Source organism: Seriola dumerili, unplaced genomic scaffold, assembly GCF_002260705.1.
Source record: "Seriola dumerili isolate Sdu_G_001 unplaced genomic scaffold, Sdu_1.0 BDQW01000068.1, whole genome shotgun sequence".
NCBI lineage: Eukaryota > Metazoa > Chordata > Actinopteri > Carangiformes > Carangidae > Seriola > Seriola dumerili.
In genome coordinates, this window is record NW_019174323.1 from 10283560 (window position 1) to 10307284 (window position 23725).

A 23725-nucleotide genomic window follows, 5' to 3' on the forward strand; every position below is an offset into this window, starting at 1 on the left:
ACATCGCGGCATGATGACGTCTAGTCTAGCTTCATGAATTATTCTGAGATAGTCTGCTGAGAAAAGATGAAGATCCGTATCCTTTAACGTGGATATTAATGCAGGAGTCACTTTGTGATAAAGAATCAAGATGTTACTTCGCCTCTGGTAGCCAGCTCTTTGGTTTGGCCACCTAAACTGTGCCTGGACAGCCTAATTCATCCGTCAATATTTATTCAATATTTATCGAAGGAAGGTGACGTTTGTATCACAAAATGTGGCTCTTACAGCGAAAAAGAGGAGTACAGCATCAGATACTGACTTTCATGTTGGAACAAATGCCCCAATTACACTTGATGATGATTAATTGGGATCATATCGTTCATTTCCGCTCAGGGACAACATGAGGATGCATGTAGGCGTTTCAACTGGTAGATGGAAAATAAAGAGGGCTTTATGCTATTTGAATATTTACCTACAATTGAGTGCTCGGGTTATGAGAAGGTGACGAGGGGTGAAAGTTCGCCACAGTCTGGGGAACAGAAGTCCAGTGTTTCATGACTTTTCCACAACCCACTGAACTCAACAGAGCAGTCAATGTGGGACTGAAGAAAGAGAGGCAGTTAGAGACAAATGCTATAGAGGAGACCATGAATGGCTCTCGCCCTATTTCTCAGGCCACAGAATCACTGAATTAATTTTTTATGTTTATTTTTAACCATATGGAGTAAACTCATCCTCTTTTCTTCGGTTAATGTCATTATTATGCCAAAGCAGGGAAGAAAAGAGGCAGCATCTGAATGAAGTGAGGCAGGTGCATTTGCACAGAGCTCATGAATAGCGGCTTGCCATTAGCCATGCACGGCTCTGAAGCGCGCATAAATAATAGCTGGCACTGCTGATAAAAAAGCGCACCTTGGGGCCTCTCCCCCCCTTTCTCTCTCTCCTCCTTCGCTCTCTTTCTCCCCTTCTCTTTCTCTCTCACGGGAATTTACGCTTTTACCCCCCCCCCCCCCCCTTTCATGGCTGCAGCACTGAGTCTGCAAGACAACTTCTTTGTAAGCAGCAGACTAATTAGAAATAGACCGATTTTTGTAGCAGCGTGTTTTTTATTTTGGGAGCTTGAGATAATTCATCTTCATGATAAAAATCTGAGACAGTTTTCTCTCTATCCTGCATTTGTAATCCTGTGCCTTGCAGAACGAATCCGCTGGACTGGTGCCTTCCTATTGAGACGCAAGAAGCATAGACACAAGGCTGCATCAGAGAGCCACAACACGGGCTTCTGTCATTAAAACAAACAAGACTGATATAAGTATATCAGTAACCATTGCAAGATTGCTTGTTAAATCCTGTGGTTACTCCTCGTGGATTTTGCCTATAGAAGTTGCATGCTCCAGGAGTGATAGTTCTCGGCCGGGACAGAAGGAATGGGATACCCGGGCAGAGCAGTGAGAGGATGGAGAGGATGGAAAGGATGGACGCTCTTGGTTTGGGTCGCCGCTGTCAGCTTGCTTTCAGCAGACGGACGGAGAGTGAGGCAGCCCAGATGTCCCGCTGGATGTATTTGCACCAAAGATAATGCCCTGTGTGAGAATGTCCGATCCGTGCCTCACACTTTCCCCTCCGACGTCGTTTCACTGTAAGTGGTCCTGCAGCTGCATAATGAAAGACTCTTGATTTCATTGTTGGCTACCATATGATTGATAGTCAGGAAAGCTTATGGCACCTTTGTCTCTGCCTTTCAGTGTATCCAGGTCTCATCTTTACTGCACTTTCTGATAAATTCACCTTTAATACATGTTCTCCATCCATGCAGATCTTTTGTCAAGTCTGGATTTCATGAAATCACTGGGGGAAGCTTTGTTCACACTCCTGCCCTGCAACTGCTGTGAGTATATCTATCTATCTATCTATCTATATATCTATCTATCTATCTATCCATCTATTTAGGCAGGGTGTCCCCAGAGGACCTGTATAGGGGCTGATATGCAGATTTAAAGAGGGATTCTCTGTAATGGTGTCAGGATTATGCAATAGACCACATGGCTACAGCAACTAACAGCAGGGGCTGTGTTTGTGTTTGTGTGTGTGTGTGTGTGTGTGTGTGTGTGTGTGTGTGTGTGTGTGGAGACAAACATGTTCTTACTGTAAGATATAACACTTGAGGAAAAAAGGCGTACAAAAACAAAGCCACGTACATAACAGTATAGTTTATCCTGACATGACATGCACTATTAGATGTTTTTGTTAGGGCTGGAGTCTATTGAGCAATTTGTTATTGCAAACCCACAAATCAACAGCAAGGTCGGCCTTAACCGTATTCTCTAATCACACTTGTTTCAGTTCACTGCACATAATAGCACGCTGTCACCGAGCGTCTTCTTGTCTCAGCAAAACATTTTTCTTGGCATCACTTGCTCCATAAATCAGTCTGTATGTGCGTGAACTCTCAAGTGTAGGAGGAGGTACCAATGCACTGATGCCAGAGAAACAGACTGGTGACCAGGAAGAGGGTAAATTTAACTGGGGAAAGTGAGTAAATGGTACTGCCCCGTCTGTTATTATTTACTATCAAGGTGACCCGGAGTGTCTTAACCTCCATTAAAGCACTACTAAATCAATGGGGCTTCTTTGTAGACGGGTCACTGTCTCCTGTTTTCTGTGCATACATCTTGGACTTGAAAGGGGCATTTTGTGATTGAAATGTTATATTATGAAATACCAATGAGATTTTTTTTTTTTTTAAATAATAGATTCACCAAATAGAGGCGAAACTTTTCCGCTGGACTTATACTACTGCCAAATCCTTCAAGTTCTCATAATCAGATTTAATGTGTAGATGAAGTGATGTGCACAATATGTCGCTGTTGGACACTACTCTTACATTACTGGTTCAAAGGGTGACTCAGAAACGTGGGAGGAGGCAACCATTTCTCTCTTTAATTCCTTTCATGAAAAAAACATGTAGGAGTGAGCTGCCATTTCCCCGTTTTATTCATTTCATTTCATTTTTTTTTTTTTAACCACATAGCGTGGGCTGAAATACTGAATTAGTCTGTTGTCTTTTACACTTGGTCTGCCACAACATCGTTTTCACTGACTTCATCAAACAGTTTGGAGATCACACTCCCAGATCGTGTTGTGGTAACAAACAGCAACCCCAAATTTTACTACGTCCCATCAGCTCATTGTTGATGTTTTGAAGCTTAGCCTAGTTCGCCATCTGTGTGTACAGTAAATATAGTTTTGAAACACTAACAGTGACAAAATTATGTGAATGAAGTGAGTTTCCGAGCATGGTTGGAAACTATAACAAAGGAGTGTACATTAGCTTTAAGTTACTTCCTTGTACTTCCTTGTTTTTCATTTGTTCTTCACAGGTTGTTCACAGCAAACTCCTTTGACCTCATTGATGAAGATGCATTCCTAGGTTTACCACATCTTGAATATCTGTAAGTATTTCTCTTTAAAGCTTGCAATAGTCCTGTTTTTTGGTACATGAATAGTTATTAATATATAAGGTAAAGTGAATTTCTGTGGTAGAGTGTCATAAAATATACAAACATAGAATACACCATACACTGATCAAATGATGACCTTGGATCAGAGCGTTGCATTGTTCTCAAGAATTGTGTAATATTGGCATGAACACTGGCATTTTAAAGCGCCTACACACCCATGTTTCACCCACAAAGGTTTTTCCACGTATGTTGCCTGATGAGGGTGGGATAACTTACGTTTTCATGATTTTGATTAGCTCATGAAGTTTGCTGGCCTCATGCAATTCCTAGCCTAACTCAGTCCGACATCAATCAGAGCAGGCGTCTATAATTTGGAACAATAATTGAAAACAACTGTTTAGGTGCACAGGGGCTTTAAGGTATAATTCATTTTGACATTTATTTCAGTATGAATGTACTGAATACTTGTATACAGCTAGTATACAGTTTAAAATGCAAATAGGACAGATCTAGGTTTTCTACACAATATTCTCTCACAACAGCAAAGGGGGAAGACGTGCAGGAAGTCAAAGGATTTCAGATGTGAGATAATTTACATTGGGGTAATCTATCTTAATCTATCAAAATGCTTCTCATTCACAGATTTATTGAAAATAACAAAATTGCATCAATATCTCCATTTGCGTTCCGGGGCCTGAAAGCACTGATACATCTGTAAGTATTGCCTCACTGATACTCTTCCATCCTTTGTTCAACCCCAGTTTTTATGACTTTAACCCCAAATCATCCACACTTTACACCAACTGCTTTTACATTCTCCATTTAAATAATTTCTCAAAAGCTAATAGGATACTGGTATTTATGATATTCCAACATAAAATGTGCATTATTTGCCCTTTTCTCTCACTGTATCACTGTGTTACTGTGTGAAGTGCAAAGTAGGCACAAGTGCTGCTGCCAGTGGTGATGTCCAAGGTTAACGGCTGAAGGTGTCAGCTGGATCAGGTTGCGGAAAGGCAGATCATGGTGACTCTAGATGTTGCATTGACTTAGTGAACCAGCAGAATTGTTGTTCACATATTGCAGAGAAAAAAAGAAGGATTCAGTGACTTTAACTCATATAGATTTATTTTTGTGTAGTTATTTTTGTGTAGTTAGTTTTATACATTTCTCAAAAACAAGTTAAAGCAGTATGTATATGTGGTTATATTATTTAGGAAAGATTTCTTAATAGCGTCCTTGTTAACAGAAATCATGTTAACAAAATCTTAATACAGGAAAAAGCCAAACAACATTAGATAAACTGTATTTTTGTAAAGACAATCTCACTTTCCTGAACTGCAAAGTATGCCAGAACTAATGATAGTTGAGAACGTGTTCGACCTGTAGGTCAGGACTAAATATAACTGTACAGTAACTTTAAACCAAGTGGCTCATAATCTGCCCCTGAGTCTATGACATTTTGAGTTCATGCAGGGTGGTGCAGCCAAATGCTTGCATACTTGTGTTCCTCACCATGCATGAAACAATGTGTGGATGGATAGGTGGGTTACTTTCAACTCTCCCTGTTTATCTTTTAGGAAATCCTGTAGTGGAAAGCACTCAAATATGACAGGAAGTCAGGATTTATTCAGACAGGGTTTGGGTGGGAGAAGCCATTATTCTCATTATTAAAGCTGCAAATATCAATGTTTCAGTGTCAGTGGTTCAGATTCATCTCAGATGTATCATACTATCTGTGGCAGACAGAAAACAGTTTCTTATGCTCCATTGTTCTAGGTTTAAACCATTTCCAGTCAAGCAGTCATCAAACAATAATAGGTGGACAGATACAAATACTGTTACTACTAGTGTTTCTAATATGACCCCCAATGTCATATGCAACTGCGTGAAGGGATAAAGTGCCCTCTTCCTGTTGCTGTGGATACCTTCACCTGGTTTAAAAGAAAGTAAATTCACTTTCATACCAGTAAAATGATGAATAAATGCATTATTAGAGGATGTTTTGAATGCATCACATACAGTAAATACATTATTAAAAGGCACAGGCAGGGGTCCTGCTCAAATCCTGTCCACTCTGCTCTAACCCCACATCTGTTTGGAGAGCGCATTCTTGCACAAATTCAAAGTAAAATGGCCTCTCCCAGTGGTAAACCGACTCTCAAATAAATAATGCAACGTCCATGAATTACGCTGACATTTCACTGCATTCACAGCTCTTTCTGGTTTGTAGTTCAGTCTCTATGCTCACAAATGAAAACTGTCTGTAAGGCCTTATTTTAGTTGGTCAAAAACAAAGAGCAGTAATACTGTTTTTCAGTGTGAAGTGTGACCACTATTAAGAGAATGAAATATTACCCTGTACAGCTTCACATAATGGGTGTGTTGTATAAAGAACAGCATGTCACCCTTTTCCAAACAAATGATTTTCCCTCCCTGTACTCCATGTAATTACTCTCCCTTAATTAATGAATCACTAATTCTTTTATCCCCTTCCATTTCACTGCTTAGCCTTTCAAACACCTGATAGCTACATGATTGTTCTATGTCACAGAAATATTGTCGGGGGATTCAAGTTCTGACCTTACACTTAGTCGCTTGTAATTATGTTGGTAGAATAATTTGTTTATTCTACTCTCTATAATACAGATAAATGTCTCAGCGTGCACTCTCTGTGGAGAGACAGTCTACTTCTAATTCAATCAGTGTGTGTGTTATGATTTTATTCACGTTGATTAGGAGTCTGGCATACAACAATCTTGAGACGCTGCCCAAGGATGTCTTCAAGGGCATGGACGCTTTGACTAAAGTGTGAGTGCAGCCTGTATCAGACACAATATATTCACAGTGATTCAAGCCTAAATGCATACACATTTCCGTATATATTGTTAATATGACCAGAAGTAATCATTATCTTTTTCTATGTGATCCTCTCCATGTGTTTGACATGTGAACTAGCTATAGGCTACAATTTAGTTGATGTAAGCTAATGGAACAAGAAGAAATGTACTGTAATATTTTTTGGTGTCCAGAGAGATTTTTTTGGGAGGGGTGAGCTTTGCTGAAGCCCACGAAAAAAAATGAAGATGCTGAGCAACATCTTCTTTTGTCTTTTCCCCTCTTTACTTAAAGGAGCTATTTGTAAGTTTTGCTATCGCTACACAGCCAACGTTAGCATAAACAGTTGTTCACTCACCTGTCTAGAAGAAACATTGCGAGTTCAACATCAAACTTCATTCCTTTGGAGCTGTCTCCAGCGGTGGAAAGCAACCCTCTTGTTTTGCTTCCATTTCTAGCACTTATTTTCTTCTACTGCATGCTAATATGCTAGCTTCAACCCGGCCGCACCATCTCGTCACTTTCTGATATCGAGTCACTGTCGCATCCAGGCTGCCCTGAAGAAGTAGCACTGGTCAGAGGAACATATTATAACCTCTTTTAAACACAACGATGGCTGAAGCTCTCAGCAAGACTGGTAGGCCTAAGTAAACAGCTGTTAATGCTAACGTTAGCTATGTAGCGATAGCAAAACTTACAAATAGCTCCTTTAAACTGTGGAATTAAATAGAGTAATATTATGAAGCCATGGTGCTAGAATGGAAAGAAGAGGAATCCCTACTCTAAATAGAGGATCAGAGTGAGAAGAAACAGAGTAAGGAATGGACAGATTGTAAAGGAAAACTTGGGTTAGCATGCCAGAATGTCAGGGTAAATGCTAAACAAGTCAGTTACAGAGAAAAGAATTGGATGCTGGCTTTGGTTACAATCAGCTAGAATAATGCAGCCAGCGATGTGTGTGTGTGTGTGTGTGTGTGTGTGTGTGTGTGTGTGTGTGTGTGTGTGTGTGTGTGTGTGTGTTTGTGTGGATTCAATACACAAATTCAAGGTCAACAACAATTCCGACTGAGAGTGGGCGACAAGCAGAGATCACTCAGGCAAAGAGGACCACTTGTTGTTGTGCTGTCTTTGGCTGGAAGCTAAAGTGCAGCCATGTAGAGGAGAGCAGATTAAGAATCCAAAACTTGTTTAGAATACATGCTTCAAAAGTGCCTGTTTATGATATTATGTCGTAACTAACAAATCTGTCAACTGATCTTCCATGTTATTTGTCCGTGCATGTAGGGATTTGCGAGGCAACAGCCTGATATGTGACTGCAAGCTAAAGTGGCTGGTGGAGTGGATGCACAACACTAACGCCACCCTGGATCAGATCTACTGCAGCGGCCCACCCATTCACCAGGGGAAGAAGATCAATGACCTGCTGCCACACTCTTTTGACTGCATCACAGCAGGTATCATCTTCCTCTGTCTGTCCCCTTGTCATAGAGGAAATACATCAACAATAGCTCTCTGTCCCCAATTGACTGCCTCACCCTTTTCTCCTCCCATGTCTCCTTCCTGTCCATACAAACAATTTCAGTGCTGGGAATAAAGCCAAAATGCATAGCAGTGTTCGTCCTACCTGTGTATGGAAGAATTTATCAAGATGAAAGGATTATTTGAAGAGAGAAAAGAAAGAATTCATTGTCATGTCATACTTTTCAGAGTTTGCCTCCTATCAGTCACTGAAGTTTGAGTCCATTTCAGTGGAGGCCTTCACCTTTGGCGAAGATCAGTATGTTGTGTTCCCCCAACCCTTTGCTGGGACGTGCAGCTTCCTCGAATGGGATCACGTTGAGATGACCTTCAGAACTTATGACACCATTGAAAGTGAGTAAAAAAAAAAAAAAAGAAGAGCAGTGAGGCATAATTATTAACTGGGGCAGAAATGACAGGTAGAGGTATGAGTAACCGTGTATTGATTATATTGTCTCAATATGGTTAAGCACTCTTTAGGGATATAAAACAAATGCTATCTGTTCCTTTAGTATCAATGATTATCCGTCTTGTATTAATAATGTTTTTTTCCTTGTTATCATCCTCTCCTCTCTTTTCCTGTTTAGGCACCTCCACTGTGGTGTGCAAGCCCATGGTGATCGACAACCACCTCTTTGTCATCGTGGCCCAATTGTTTGGGGGCTCACACATTTACAAACGTGACACCTCTGCCAACAAGTTCATCAAGATCCAGGACATTGACATCCTGAAGATTCGTAAACCCAACGACGTGGAGACGTTCATGATCGATGGGGAGTCTTTCTTCGTCATCGCTGACAGCTCTAAGGTCGGCTGTTTTTTTTCCTTTTCCAATACTCAGAAGTACTTATTGAGCAGAGCATAAACAGATCTTTTGGTGACAGATCACTTAAATGTACGGCTCAGTAGTGATGGCTGTTTTACTTTTTTAATAACAATTACAATAACAAAGCAGTTGTACTTGATTCCAATATATTGTAAATAGGTGTTACTGTGTCCACTCTGCTCTTCTAAAGTCTTCTTCCCACCGTGTCAGCCTTTCCTTCCCCCTGCTGTTCTGCGCAGCATGTCGTTTTGTGTCTGCTCCTGCTGATAACTCCAGCAATGCCAAATGTTCACATATGTTCTCACATATGTTTCAGGATACTCAGACACACACACACTCATCTTTTGCCCCATACTCTAAAAATTACTGATTAATTTGTTTTTGTAGATCACTATTAATCACTTTGTTACAGGTCTGTGACATTTAGTATAAGTTGTGTTTTGAATAAAGTTGATCTTTGCTGATGTTTGACATTTTTTCTTCTCGCAGGCTGGCTCCACAACAGTGTACAAATGGAATGGGAATGGCTTCTACTCGCACCAATCACTCCACCCGTGGTACCGGGACACAGATGTAGAATATCTGGAGATCTCCAACAAACCCCACCTGATCTTGTCCAGCAGCTCCCAGAGACCTGTTGTGTACCAGTGGAACAGGGGTCAGAAACAGTTTGACCGCCGCACTGACATACCAGAGATGGAGGACGTCTTCTCTGTCAAACACTTTCGGGTACAAGGTGAGAGCTGCAGCTTGAATAGCAGTGTATGTACACACACACAGGGTGTATTTTGCACTGACTAAAAAGACACTGCTATCAGCCAAATTCAACTTTAACTTTTTTATGTTTTGTCTCTTCTTTGGCAAATGAATTAGATTCAGTACGAGTGTAGGGAGGTGGAGAGACCATAGTTGTGTAACCATAACTGTAAAAAAGCGAACAAAAGGTACAATTACTTAATGGATGGTGAAAAGGCGACCAGATGAGCTGATAAACAAAAGATCCACAAGGCCGAACATCTGCCATCACTGTATTATCATATGTGTATTATTAACACGATATCAATATTTCTTTTTTTTTTAAATATATCACAGTATCAGCTGCTGTGACTTAGTTTGCCCTTAGAGCAGGATACTACATAAACAGTATCTGTACTGAAGACGCCATCATTCTATTTTTAATGCAGATAGTCTGGGGCGTGTGATTAACAGTGGACAGGGTCAACATTTTCATTGATTTTCATTGATTACACTAGTTGCTCATTGCTCCACATCTCATATCGGTATTCATTTCACTGTCAGCTGCAATAAAACCTGCCCATTAATCATTATTGTATTATTGTCTGTATTTGTTCTTTCTAAAGGGACAGCTCATCCACTAGTAACACTTTAATAACTAGCTGCTGACAACAAGCTAAGAATTATTTTGGACTTAGATGAATTGTTTTTGTGAGCTTTTCTATGTCGGATTCTGATTTAGTAGCTGAATGTGTAAACTAAACAGTCCCTTGAATCTTTGTCCTTTTCCAAGGTGATCTGTTTATATGCTTAACAAGATTCATCGGGGACTCCAAGGTGATGCGCTGGGACGGTGCCATGTTCAAGGAGGTCCAGACATTTCCCTCCCGTGGTTCTATGGTGTTCCAGCCTGTCTCTGTCGGCAAGTGGCAGTATGCCATCTTGGGCAGCGATTATTCACTGACGCAGGTCTACCAGTGGGACACCAAGAGGGGTCAGTTTGTCCCATCTCAGGAGCTGAATATCCAGGCGCCTCGAGCATTTTCTGTGGTTTCCATTGACGACCGGGTGTTCCTGCTTGCATCCAGCTTCAAGGGAAAAACTCAGATATATGAGCACCTCATGATTGATTTGAGTAACTAAACCCATTGTCAAATCAGGACAAATGGCGTACACTACTTGCCAGTTGAATTTGAATCCGCTAGCAATTCCCATCTACAGTCAAACTAATGGAAGTTTCAAGCAGAAGCTCAAACTAGCTAAAAAGATGTTTCAAATACAATTCAGGACATTAAGGTTAGGCTGGGCTGAGATAAGGTGATTGAAATTCTTACACTGGTTATGATTAGTGAGTTTATTCTGACATATTCTACACAGTCCCTTATACCTAATGTTTGGCAACCTGCTGTAACTAGTTAATTTTGATAAACTGTTTAGGAACGCCTTATTCTCCATGTCAAAAACTTTACTCAGAGTGCGAACTGACTATCTTTTAGGAAAAAACAAACTATCAACTCATTCTTTTTGTCTGTTATTCAACCATGTAGGCCTCACTACAGTACCTTGAAACACAGTATGTTTTTTCTATTCAACCCTATATATTGTTTATCTTTCTTGTAGGAATTTGATAGTAAAGGTTTAGGAATTTGGTAGTTCTGATGACCATGTAACAATAGCTACATAGTGAAATATTTCTTGAGAAAAGGAGGCAAAATGCATCCAGGGTCACATGTGCAGTTGTATCCAAAACTATGGACACAAGAGACAATTTTCTTTAAGTCCTCTTTAATTAAACAGGGCATTTCAGGAAAATTAATTGAACTCTGTCACACAAGAGCTGTTTAGACTCTCATGTGACAAAGTCTGGGTCATTAAATACCTTGCAGAAGATGGAGAGTCTCATGAATGTTCAAATTGTAATCTAATCTAAATTTGATGATAACGCAACAGTAACACTGTAGTTAGTAATGTTAGTAATGTTTACCAAATACGGATAAAAGTTGGACTACTTGCTGAGAATTATGTTCATCCTTCTAGCACAGTTTGGCAGCTAGTTAACCTGTGCTCCGTCAGTAATTACTTTACACTTAAAGAACTGACCCTCATATATGAGTTGAAGAATCCACTAAACATTGTGAGAAACTAGGAAAACGACATCACATCTCAGTTGTGTCTACTCTCAGAAAAGCAAGACTGTATGCATGATAGAGACACTCATAGTGTTGATTCCTGATGAATGACTCGCTAGAAGCATCCCACTGTGTCAACCAGCCCTCTCTCTTTCACTGCACTCTTGCCCCTTTTCTCCCTCATTGACAAAACCATTGTTGTCTTTACTCTGCAACTAAAAGCCAACCACTGTGCAGCACCTACTACCTGTGCTTTCACACGGTCCTCTTATTCTGACACAAAAGGAACAGAATATTGATAACAATTTAACAACTTCACTGACAACAACTTGCCAAATATAATGTTTACGTTTTTACAATACTGTGTAAAGTACTTTATATGATATTGCTTTTGTATGTAGACGGGACCACACTCAATGTTTTATTTTTCATAGACATAGAATTTAGTGTAGATATTTAAAAAAGAGAAAAAAAAAACAAGGATCACCTCCTCAAACACTGTGTAACATGCAACATCTGCAAAACAGTATAGACTTACTTGTGTCAGTCTAATCTAGTTAGGTAAGGGTAGAGGATATTAGTTATTCCTTTGTCATCTTGCTCATTGTATTTTATGTACAGTAGTAATAAAATACTAAAATGCTACATCAGAGATGTGGTTCCTTTACTGTTGTTACCGATTTGCCAGTAAACTTATGTTTTCCATTCCTTAGATAAACTGGAGTCAGCAATCATTACATTCACTCAAATCAGTGACACTCTTCATTATCACGTAGAAGATCCTCTTACAAGTCCAGTTTGGATTCAGTTGTTTTTTTTTCTTAGATTTATAACCTATTCCTCTTGAGCTGATACAATGTGTTTTCACACTTTATAATAATTTATGCAGTGACATCCAATCCTGCACTAAAAGGTGTTGAGTAAGTGTTGAGTGTTGCGTGAAGGTAGGTGGTCAAAAGTGCATCAGAATTAACAAAAACAAATACAGTGATCCCCAGCCAGTTCCAGCTGAAAATCAAAAAAATTAAAAATTAATATATGATTCTTTAGGAAATTGTTACATTGTCATAGCTCACAGATATTTTTTCAAATATCCTAAGACCTCGTTATTTTGAATTAAGTCATGTTTTTGATGTATAGGCCATGGTTATGACGTACGTGTTATGTCAAAAAAAATGATGAGCTTTAATACTCCTTATAATCATGTAGCCTACATACATGTAATTCAAGACCTGTGTCTGTCTAAATGTGTAAGCTGAGATCTGTTTGGTTAAAATATGCACTGCCTCCCTCAGCAATAGTCGTAAATGTTGGGTAATGTTTTAGTTGTCCAGCAGAGGTGGATTGGGTTCAGTTCTGCCCCCCTGTGGGTAAAGTAACCACCGCATGGGAGTTTCTATCCTGGCACCAAGGTTAGTCATTAACCTTGTCTTTTCAGTTACTCAGGGCACCGAAGGAGGACAGTACTCTGTCCGAGGCATGCTGCTGCTCAGCCGCCACATCTTACCATGGGCGACTGTAACCACTGTACACACGAGCGGGCTTTATCCGTAGAGGACGACATTACTGTGGTGTTTCACAAAGTTGACAGCCATGACAAGAACAGCGACGGCGACGACCACGACGAGTGTGGCGACGATGAACGGACAGCAGAGCGGGTTCACTTGCAAAGAAACTGTCATGTGTTGTGCCATTATGGTGAAGATGCTGAGGAGAAGGGGGAAGCGCGAGGGAGCGAGGATTCACAGGAAGGCAGCGAGAAGAAAACGCTGTGTCCGCCTGCGTTTTGCGTCAGGAACAAGCCCGCATCATCCCGAGACGGAAGCGCACGTGAAGGTAGAAGAGTTCACGCACTCACTGCGTTAAACGAGATTTAACCCTGAAGTGATAAATGCCCCCACCCTCATATCAGTGTCGGCTGTTATTGAACTTTGTGACAGGCAGAAGATGCAGAAATAAAGTGATAAGCAGCCAGAGAACCAGAGACTTCCTGCGTAGCCTTACGTTATACAACCGTGTAACGTCACGTATTAGTAATAACAGTGCTGATATCACATGTATATCATTAACCTACAAGTCGAAGGAAAGCACAAAAATCATCGTTAAAGTCGAAGGAAAGCACATTTAAAGTCATTTAAACAATTTTCGTGAAGTTTGGTCGCCTTTCTGTTTTTTCTTTAAGGCTGACACAAATGACGTAATTTCATAAGATTTACGTCACGATAAAAGTGGGTTACACAGTCCAAATGTTTTAGACTGTGTAAACAAATACTAGTAAATGGAAATATGTTGTTTATGGTCATTTATTAACTGGTAATGTTTTTATTGATAGTGGTTGGTCTTACCAAGAGTCTAACGTTAACTATATCTCCTTATTTACATTTTATTCTTAATAATCACCATAATAAGACACATATTGTTCAAAGTTAGTGTGCCTCTCAACAACTAGGTTGTTGTAGCCTGCCGTCTGCTCTAAGCCAGCTTAGCTTTTGCATCATCCTTAGAGGATGGATGACTGTGCACTTTTACAGTACCAGGGCAACCATACCTGCAGGCTCTTTGCATATCACACAGATTGTATAAATAAGATCTTTTGAATTTTAAACATTTCCTCTTTATATGGCTACAGTGTACATCTGAATATCTTTTGCCCAACACTCCGGTTCAATAAGTAAGTGCCCATCAACAAAAGAGGTATAGAAGGGGTTTTTCCACTGGTGTAACAGGGTATGAGGAAGAAAGGCTCTGTGGCTTTGATTTGGAAACGTACAAGGAAGTGAAAAATGCATTCTCATTGCCCCTGATTATCAGTTTTGCATAATGTACATTTTGTACCCGGAGTAAAATGCCAATAACAATGTGGAAAACAAGGCAGTACTTATAAATGTGTGGGTTCACTTTGTTAATCACTGATATTCTCACTCCAACAACTTCTTATCTCCGATTTTCTCTTTAATCCAATTTCAATTTTGATATTAAAATTTTGATTGACAGTAATTAATAATTATTATTTACATACTTGCTGAAATGATGAAATTCTGCAAATATTATAAGTGATGATATGATTTTGTTCTTGCCTTAATGTTTATCATCTCATCCAAGTCACTGATTCCAATCAAAATGTAATTAACAAGTAACAAAAGTAAGTGTAATACTGTAATACTAAGTCAGTAAAGTAACACTATAATGATCTTCCTGCATGTTTCTACTGGGCACTCTATTCAGACAAATCTGATAGCAGTGCACCAATATGACAACTTAAGGTTAAAGAGGATGTACATTCAACTGTTTGGCTTGGTGCAAGGTTAACAAGACAAATGCTTTGTATAATAAATGGAATGATAAATAGACCACACATTGTGGACAAGCACAAAGAAAGATGCCTGAGTGACCTCAGGTTGAAATTTAATCTCCACAAGCATATCAGTTTATTGTTCCACAGGCAGGGTTTGCAAACACTACACCGCTGTCTTTTGCGGATCTTTTTGTTTGTGGTTTTTGCACCTGAATTTTTACCCAGGCCACATGGAGTTCAGTAACATACTCTCCATCCTGCAGTTACTGCACCAACATAAGTACAACAAAACAAGCAGTATTTTTATAAATGAAGTGTGGAACAGTAGTACCCCTCTTAGGCCCTCTTATCTCTTGCTACACCTTCATACTTATCTTCTCTGCCACCATCACTACCTGTTCTTTAACTCGCTCTTCCTTTTCTCTCTTTTTTACAGAAAAACCAAAGGGATGTCCTGGTCTTGGTTTGTTCTATGCTTTCTTGTCCACAGTTTTCTTCTCCATCATTGCCGTCTTGGTGAAAACCATCCAGGGAGTGCACGCCATAGAAATCAGCGCCATACGCTGCTTCTTCCAGATGCTCTTTGTTATGCCATTACTCATCTACCACAAGTAAGCATAATGGAGAAACTCAAACATTTAAGACTTTTAAACATTAATTTCAGGTTAAAGTTTTACACATGACATGAAATAATTAGGGTTATAGTAACACTCCCAAACAAACCAAACCAGCAATTTATATGTTGTGACAAGATTAAGTGCATAAACTCAGTGAAATAGCATCTTTCCCTGTCCGCAGTTTATTCCTGGTGTTGTGTCCACTTTGTAGGCAAGAATCCTGACTTAACATACTGTCACTGCTCAGACAAGTTTAAGAATGTTGATGAAAAATAGGCTACTTCATTGTCTTCCCACTTGAAGTTGTTATATTGTACACATCTCATGCCATTTTCACATGACAACACTGTTAAAGACTACAATGAACATCACAGATTTTTAGAAAATAATACTTTAAAATCACATTTTGACCCTAAGAATTGAAATTAAACTGAATTCCCAAAGACTACCACCAGTACTCCTATTCATTCATCTACCTGTTCATCAATCCATCCATTCCTCCTCTGCATTTTTTTTATTTTAACATTAAATCATCACCAACCAAACTGCCCCTCCTCCTCTCCTTTCAGCCCCATCCATGCATCCATTCGTCACTGTCATTTCCTCACAACCTAAATGTATCCATCTATCTACCGAACCATCCAGCCATTTGCCATCACTCAGCTCACTTTGCTGCTCAGTCCATCCTGTTTTTTTCTGAAATACTTTTAATTGCTTCCTCTATCAGTCAGTCTAGTCATCCATCCATCCAGTCATCCATTCATCCATCATCCTCATATCTCTGCTCCTCCAGGACAGGTTTCCTCGGACCCAGAGATAAACGTATATTTCTGGTACTTCGGGGTTTCATTGGTTCCAATGCCATGATCCTGCTCTTCTATGCTGTTCAGCAGATGCCATTAGCAGATGCCACCGTCATCATGTTCAGGTGAGAGCTGGTTAGAACATAATTGATAGTGGATTAGTAGAGATGATACTAACACTAAAATTACATTCTATCCTTGTTGAATTGTACAGTTTTCGTTAATCTCCCTCTCATTCTTATTCTTTCCTCTCCCTCATCTCTGTATCTCACTTGCCAGCATTTTCCTTACTTACTTAACTATTTATCTGTCCCACATTCTTTTTAATACATTGAATAGATGGGAAAGTGGATTCACATAGAGCTGTATACCTCATATGTCAAAAATCTGTTGAGACAATAATCAACATTTCTCACCACACTTCCCTCTTAATTTAACTTACTTTTTCACATGCTCTCATCTCTATCACTTTTCTTTCTTTGTCTATTAACCCTTTTTTTCACTGTCCATTGACCCCTCAGTAATCCAGTCTTTACCTCACTCCTGGCTTGGATCTTCTTGAAGGAGAGATGTACAATCTGGGACTGTGTCTTCACTGTCTTCACCATCACTGGAGTCATACTTATCGCCCGGCCACCATTCCTCTTTGGCGGTCATCTACGTGGCATTGAGGGCAACTACACCAACCACATCAAGGGGACTATTGCTGCATTTGCAGGTAATACAATGAATGGACTCGGTTTATATATGCATTTATAAAGCATTTGAGTTTGTTTGACCATAATAAGTCAGTCAGTTGGTAATTTATTTTAACTGCTTAACCAGGTCAGGATTACCATGGCAACTAGGGGAATTCAGTTCAGTACAACTATGTCCCAAGGCATATACAGTTCAACTGGGAGATACAGTCTTTTCAATTAGTTGTGGTTTTACTCCCGAGAGTCTCCTTCCAGTCATGGTGCTTAAAAAGCTCCTCTTTATGTAAAAGGGCATTGGTTTGAGGTCCTTTCAGATTTATAAGCACCTTACACAATCACAAAATGTAACCACTCTGCTGTGAAGCCTAGTTTTAGCTGCTTGCATTTTCCAACTTGCAGGAATTGCTGGTTTAGCGACAAAGTCATGATCCCTCACTGGCTTCCCACTAGCAAAACACTGCCATTTCTTGATAGATCACCCATCAGGCAAAGTGGGCAAGAGCTTTTTACTCACTTTTTGTCAAACAAAGATCGATCGGTAAATTACGAGCTTTGCTGTATGGCAAAATTCTCTCTTCAGCACAATTCAACATCTCTGTGGATTGGTCTCAGTGGTGGTTAGTCTCATAATCCTTCCTAATAACATTTGTGAATAACCTTGCTGTCACACCAAATGTGACCATTGTGCAAATAAAAGCCATTATTTTCTCTCCTTAGCAACTGCTTGAACAATAGCAACGTTTGCTTGCCTGATTTCCATCAGGTTCAAGTAAATTGAACTTTGTTCCCCGCAAAGGCTGGCCCCTAAGTACAGTGACATCCATGAAGTGATACTTTGGCATTGACAGGAGGCAGAGGTTACGAATGGTGCCAGTTTGACTGTAGAGAAGGATGCAGGAAAAGTTCACATGGTATGGCGTGGCAGAATACATTATGTTAGTAAAGAGCCTGAAAATACAGGGGCAATCAAACATGGACTCACAGATGATTTTATTAGGTTATGGCTGTCAGCAACAGTCCAATAAAAAACATTTTCATCAGGGTCACAAGAAGGAACCCATTCCAGTAAGTTTCAGCAGAGCGTTTGTCAATTAACTTGGATGATTTCACAATGAATTTAGTGATAAATGTGTGGTTATGAAGCAGCAGTTTTAAATATACTTTTTAACTTTCATTGTTCTTCTGATTGGTGTATTCAGTCTCTTATTTTTTGATTTATTCACAGGAGCGATCGCTGCTGCTTTTACGTTTGTTGTCCTTCGCAAGATGGGGAAGAGCGTACATTACTACCTCTCTGTTTGGTACTATGCTGTAATCGGTTTCATCGAGTGCATCATCACTGTATCCGTCCTTGGGGAATGGAAAATCCCGTTCTGTGGCCGTGATCGCTGGTTGCTGATGTTGATCGCTGTCCTGGGTATTGCTGGTCAGTCCTTCCTGACGAAAGCCCTGCAGATCGAGAAGGCCGGACCTGTGGCCCTGATGAGGACTGTGGATGTGGTGCTGGCGTTCATCTTCCAGTTTATTTTCTTTAACCGTGCACCGACCTTGTGGAGCCTTGGAGGGGCGCTGTGCGTAGTGTTGAGCACTAGTGGAGTAGCAGTTAGGAAGTGGTACAGTAGCTCTCGTAAGAGCTGAGCAGGAGAAGCAGTATAGAATACTTAAGTATTACTATTTAAACTCTTTTCACTAGCATATGTTCTTGATTTCTTCAGTGTTTTACTTGTTATTTACATGCAAACCTAAGGAGGAGGTTTAAGCTATTTAGAGAGTTGAAAGCAAAAACATACAAGGATAATCAAGTGGCGGTCAGTTATGAGCTTGTGAGAGTTTTTAATACAAATTTGAATACTGTACATCTATACATGTTGATGCCTGAGAGTCAACTTGTGTAATTAACTATTATGCATTTATTTTTGTGTAAATGAGCACATCTGTGAGGGAAATAAGCAGAAGAAAAACCTTTATATCCACTTTACAGCTGTATCCCACTCCCTGGAGTCTGTGTAGCTAACAAACTGCTTATTCATGAGCGAATTCCTATTCTCTCCTTAATAAAATATGCACAGCATAAATGGGGTGAAAGCTGAATTTCACCATAATGAAGAAGTTTGATGAAAGATGTCCTTGGGTCCCATTTGCCTTTTGCTTCAACCTGAACGAAATAGCCAAAGAGATAGGTTTACTGTATTGGGACCATTCATACTGTTTCACATAACAACAATAATAGTACACTAAAAAAAAGTATACTACGTATTTTATTTTATTGTGGCATGTGCTAGGCACTGTGAAATGAGTATTTGTGAAGAAAACACTTAATGCATCTGTGATGCTGACAATGTAACTATGATCACTCTTACAACTACTATAAGGAAAGGTAAAATAATGCACATAAGTGGTATAAGCATTTAAATACAGCCATTTATTAGCCATTTTTTTAGCAAACAAAAAGCTTTTATCATAAAGACATTACAAATATTTGAGTCAAAAATAGAAAAATAGAAAGGCTGAAAATAAAATCTCAAAATGGGTTTTCAGAGTTTTTACTTGAATACACAATCATGCTGTAGGATTCTCTCAGGGATTTTTCACCTGTTTATAATGGCCAAATTAGAATTACACGGAAAGCCTGCCCAAACATTATTCCATTGTGATATATTGATTTTCTGATTTGATTTTTCTTCTGTTACTTTACTAATATATTAAAAGCAAATGGAAAATATCTATTATTATCCAGTTCATAGTTAATAATTTCTTAACAATATTGTGCCTTAAGTAGGGACCTTTAACCTCCAGCTTTTCTCAGTAGAGCTGCTCAGTAACCAGCAGCTTGTACTGAGCAGTTCTCTTGTGTCACTGTGCAAATGGACCTGAAGTAGGGTTCTTCTGAGAGAAAAAAATCATCTCAGTCAGTAATGATTTTTAAATGCTTGTATGACAAAAATCAAAGATAAAGTCTAGCAGCATTTTTTAAATGAGGCACATAAGATGTGACCCTTATATCCCCCAAAGGCCAGTCTTATGGTGGCTAGCACTTAATGTCATCTTAGAGCTAAAGCATCTATTTAGTGCTCTCAACAGTCTAAGAATATCTTCTCTTTTTATCTAATGTGACACTTTCTTTAACAGTTATGTATGTTTGTTTCCTTAATTTTCTTCTTTAAGAAGTCAACTATATATTTTAAGGAGACTAGAGATTTACAGAAGTCCTATAAGGCATGGCACATGTGAAAGCACAATTAAAGCAATGCTGCCCTTTCTATGCTGGAGAAAGCACTCTCTTAGATTGACCTGAGAGTTTATTTGATGTTTATTTCCATTTAATTTGCTGTGGTTTGAAATTAGCTCAATTGTGCACAAACATTATGCAAGAAGAAGTCAAATTATACTGATTAGGATAGCACTGATATATTTTATCATCAATATTACCAGTACCAGTTATTAATAAAAAATGCAACAGCTCATAAAATTCTAATCCTACCCATTGGTTTTAAAGAGCAGAATAAACTGTAGTTAAATTGTTCACTTTGGGTCATTGTAAAACAAGCCCTGGGATATAATTAATTTTTTAAGTGATGAACAGTCAAAGTGTGAAATATACAAAAATCAGCCTACCACTTGTGATTCCAGTGTCGTATTTTAGTGTGGAGGAATTTATTTAAAGACACTGTGGCATTTATTTATCATTGTTCGTAGTACAGTAGGATGTTAAGATCACTTCAGATGTTCAGAGGCTAGTTTTATGTTGTTCTTGTTTGGTTTGCTTTGACATTGACTTTTAGTGCTCAGAATTTTGGTTTAGTTGACTTGAATGCTGGTAGTGTAAGCACAATGTGTTGAATTGCCAGCAGATGGTTAGGTAAACATTTGTTTCAGGACCTATAAGCCTTACAAACCTACTAAAGATGTTTTTAGGATTTTTAAACTATGCTTTAATAGTATTTTTAAGATTTCTGTAATGTATTACATCGACATATTCTATAAGATGTATATATTTCTGCATAGTGATGGTTAATATTTAGTTTCTTATTATTCAAGAATAAATTCTATATGAATTTATAACTCTTGTTGTCTGTGGTCATCATTATATATTTCTAACATGACTGAAACTTGTGGAACCGACCCAAACTGTGTAGAGGGGTTGTCTGTTCTTACATCATTGTCCCAGAGCCTATGGCGTTACCCGAGCTCCGCTGATGACTCAATAGATGACAATGGTACAAACTAGGCTACCTTTTTTTACAAACCACTGAGTCAGGCAGCTGTTGACAGGAGGGCTAAGAATAATACCTGTCTGAGTGGATTGTAGTCTTTGTGTGTTTGTGCAAGTGTGTGTGTGTGTGTATACGCGTGCAGGTTATTTGTCTCTGCGAGCACTACACAACTTTCTACTATGCCTTTGTTTATTTTCCTTTTATTTGTAAACAACGCACAGTTGTGAGGCCTTGTCTATTCATGCCAAATGGCTGTGTTCGCCTTGTGTCACCCATATCTTGCAAAATAAAGGCCTGTACCTTGCATAGAGGGCTGAATATATACATAATACAAACCTTCCTCTGGATCAAGGCATGGTTGCAGGGTAATTTTTCAGTGGAGCACTGAGCTAAGTGAAGTGTAAAAAAGCGGAACTAGAACAGAGTAGCTCTTTGTTGCAGGGTAGAATAACTTGGGGCTAAAGATGTCTTGTGTAAAAAGAGTTTTTGAAGCTGCCACCTACAGTTTTAGCAATACTTTTGTTTCAGTTGCAACATGCAATGCAATCATCAATTTCTTTAAAGCGCAATCAAATATACAACAGTATACTCATATTGACGAGTGTCATCATATACAAATAACAAACTCGAGTGATTTACATTGTTAATTCTATGTATTATAGGCATTATCATTTTTAATGATACTTCTATTATCATTAGGTACTATTATCATTACTATAGTTATAACATCAGTGGTCATTAAGTAACAGTAGTATAATTGTAATTTCTCCCTGCACATGTAATCAGCTTTTTCTGACAGCAGAGGGCAGGATCCACAAAAATTAGGACAATGTAACTTCACCTGAAACTCTTAATAGTTGCGGCGGTGTACTGTAGTTATGTATTGCCTTGTGTTTCTTTTCATAAAGCCTTACATTTCCTCAGTAAAACACAGTGAATGGCCTTGTCGTTGAAAGAAATAAACTTGCCTTGCCATGGCAGTTTTTAGATGTGGTATCGCAAGTAAATGTAGTTAAATGTTTCAGTGTCATCAGATGAATAAACAAGATAGTGTTACTTATTTTTCTATCATAGGAGTAAATCTTTATTTTTCCATGGAAGTAAAAGCCACATGATCTGCCGTCACTGAATGAAGTGTAACTTGAAGTGCAACTGTAGCTTCAGAGGTTCAACCCACAGGGAGGAATGCAGCAAATGTTTGCTGATAACACCTTTAATATTATCGGCAAATTAATAACAAATCCATGTGCAATATTATTTAATTTGCATTTCCTTCTGCTTTATTCCATTTATTCTGGGCACATAGCACGCTATCATCTTGGGTGGGCTGGTCAGGTGGGAGCTTTATATTCACAGTTATATTCTGTGTTTTTGAATAGTCTCTCTCTGTGTGCACATAGGCTTCTGAACACAGAATAAATATACTACCACCAAGCTTCAAAACTGTGTGTTAGGATAACTTCTTAATCTAGAGTCAAAGTCTCTCTCCTCCTTATCTGCTTCCTCTTTTTCCTCTTTATTACAGAGACACAGTTACACATTGCTTACTAATGGAGCTCTCTTGCCCTTATTGGCTGCATTTCAAACTTGTGGTACATGTTTGAATGTGAGTTTGCAGTGTATAAAGTTACATCAGATGTTTAATTTCAGCAAGAAGTGTCAACATGTTAGAAACAGGTCGCTATCATCACATCAAATGTCACAATCGTAACAATGTGACAAAGTTCTAAACCATATTTGAGTTTGATTTTGCAAGCAAATAAAAATGTTAGATAAACTGGAAGGGCCACCCGCCCTGTCTTTTATCAGCGAGCTGGGGATTCCCAAAGGTTTGCTTGCTCCTGGGTGGAGGAGAGCTGGAAGAATGGAAGAGTTGCACATTCCTGATGGATGGCATAAGACTTCCCATCGGTGGAGCGAGAGGGAATTGGAAAATAATCCCTCACTTTCCAAGTTGAAATAATGCTGTTATAAGCTGTGAAGTGGAAAAGGGCATCTCTCTCAAGCACGTGCTGTTCGCTGTATCGGGGGCGGGGCGCGCGGTGCGTTCAGAGGGTAGAACAACTGCACAATTGTAACCTACTTTCTCTTCTACTTTCATGCGTGCATTTGCTGCGCACGAAACTTCCCCTTGCCAACCAAATGAATGAGCTAGACTTTCACTCTGCAGACTGAACGTGTCCCAAGCAGAAATCTAGCTCATTCGGCTGAGGTGAGGCACATCTGGCTCAAAGATTGGCAAATCATGGGTCCAAGGCATGTATCGGTCATACAATTATCTCTGTGATCTGTGATTGGACTCTTGAGTTAAACCAAACGTAATAGGTATGTATAACATTGCACTCATTTATACTGAGTTGTCTGCAGTGCGTTACTGTTAAACATAAATCACTTTGGCTTCGAGGAAATAATGTACAGGGAAGCTTCATAAAGTTGACGACTGGCTATGGTGAGAAATCGTTGCCAGACATTCCAATGTAGTGACACACACACACACACACACACACACGGTACCACAAAGTAGCCCAGAGCCGCAGTTATTGTCCTCCTGTCCACAGCTCAGTTGGCTACTGAGAGAAGCCGATGCAGCCTTTAAGTGCTGTCGGATA

General features: G+C 39.3%; 2 protein-coding genes across 2 annotated transcripts; both read left to right on the forward strand.

Moving 5' to 3' along the window:
* Nucleotides 1–1105: 1105 nt before the first annotated feature.
* Nucleotides 1106–12201, forward strand: LOC111219719 (leucine-rich glioma-inactivated protein 1-like). The gene is made up of 10 exons (XM_022742452.1): nt 1106–1621; nt 1799–1870; nt 3363–3434; nt 4086–4157; nt 6183–6254; nt 7566–7735; nt 7989–8153; nt 8387–8607; nt 9115–9361; nt 10154–12201. Exons 1-10 carry the CDS (start codon nt 1410–1412, stop codon nt 10501–10503), a joined length of 1653 nt encoding a protein of 550 aa, XP_022598173.1. The 5' UTR covers nt 1106–1409; the 3' UTR covers nt 10504–12201.
* A 643-nt stretch (nt 12202–12844) lies between these two features.
* Nucleotides 12845–20964, forward strand: slc35g1 (solute carrier family 35 member G1). Its single transcript, XM_022742453.1, has 5 exons — nt 12845–13325; nt 15221–15395; nt 16195–16329; nt 16726–16922; nt 18128–20964. Exons 1-5 carry the CDS (start codon nt 12998–13000, stop codon nt 18538–18540), a joined length of 1248 nt encoding a protein of 415 aa, XP_022598174.1. The 5' UTR covers nt 12845–12997; the 3' UTR covers nt 18541–20964.
* The last annotated feature ends 2761 nt before the right edge of the window (nt 20965–23725 follow it).

What these genes read in the sequence shown, in the direction of transcription:
- LOC111219719 (XM_022742452.1), top strand. Translation starts at nt 1,410, where the DNA reads ATGGGATACCCGGGCAGAGCAGTGAGAGGATGGAGAGGATGGAAAGGA. An exon ending in TTACCACATCTTGAATATCT is followed by an intron (nt 3,435 to 4,085) that starts GTAAGTATTTCT and finishes TCTCATTCACAG; the next exon opens with ATTTATTGAAAATAACAAAA. An exon ending in CTGAAAGCACTGATACATCT is followed by an intron (nt 4,158 to 6,182) that starts GTAAGTATTGCC and finishes CACGTTGATTAG; the next exon opens with GAGTCTGGCATACAACAATC.
- slc35g1 (XM_022742453.1), top strand. Translation starts at nt 12,998, where the DNA reads ATGGGCGACTGTAACCACTGTACACACGAGCGGGCTTTATCCGTAGAG. An exon ending in AGACGGAAGCGCACGTGAAG is followed by an intron (nt 13,326 to 15,220) that starts GTAGAAGAGTTC and finishes TCTTTTTTACAG; the next exon opens with AAAAACCAAAGGGATGTCCT. An exon ending in CCATTACTCATCTACCACAA is followed by an intron (nt 15,396 to 16,194) that starts GTAAGCATAATG and finishes CTGCTCCTCCAG; the next exon opens with GACAGGTTTCCTCGGACCCA.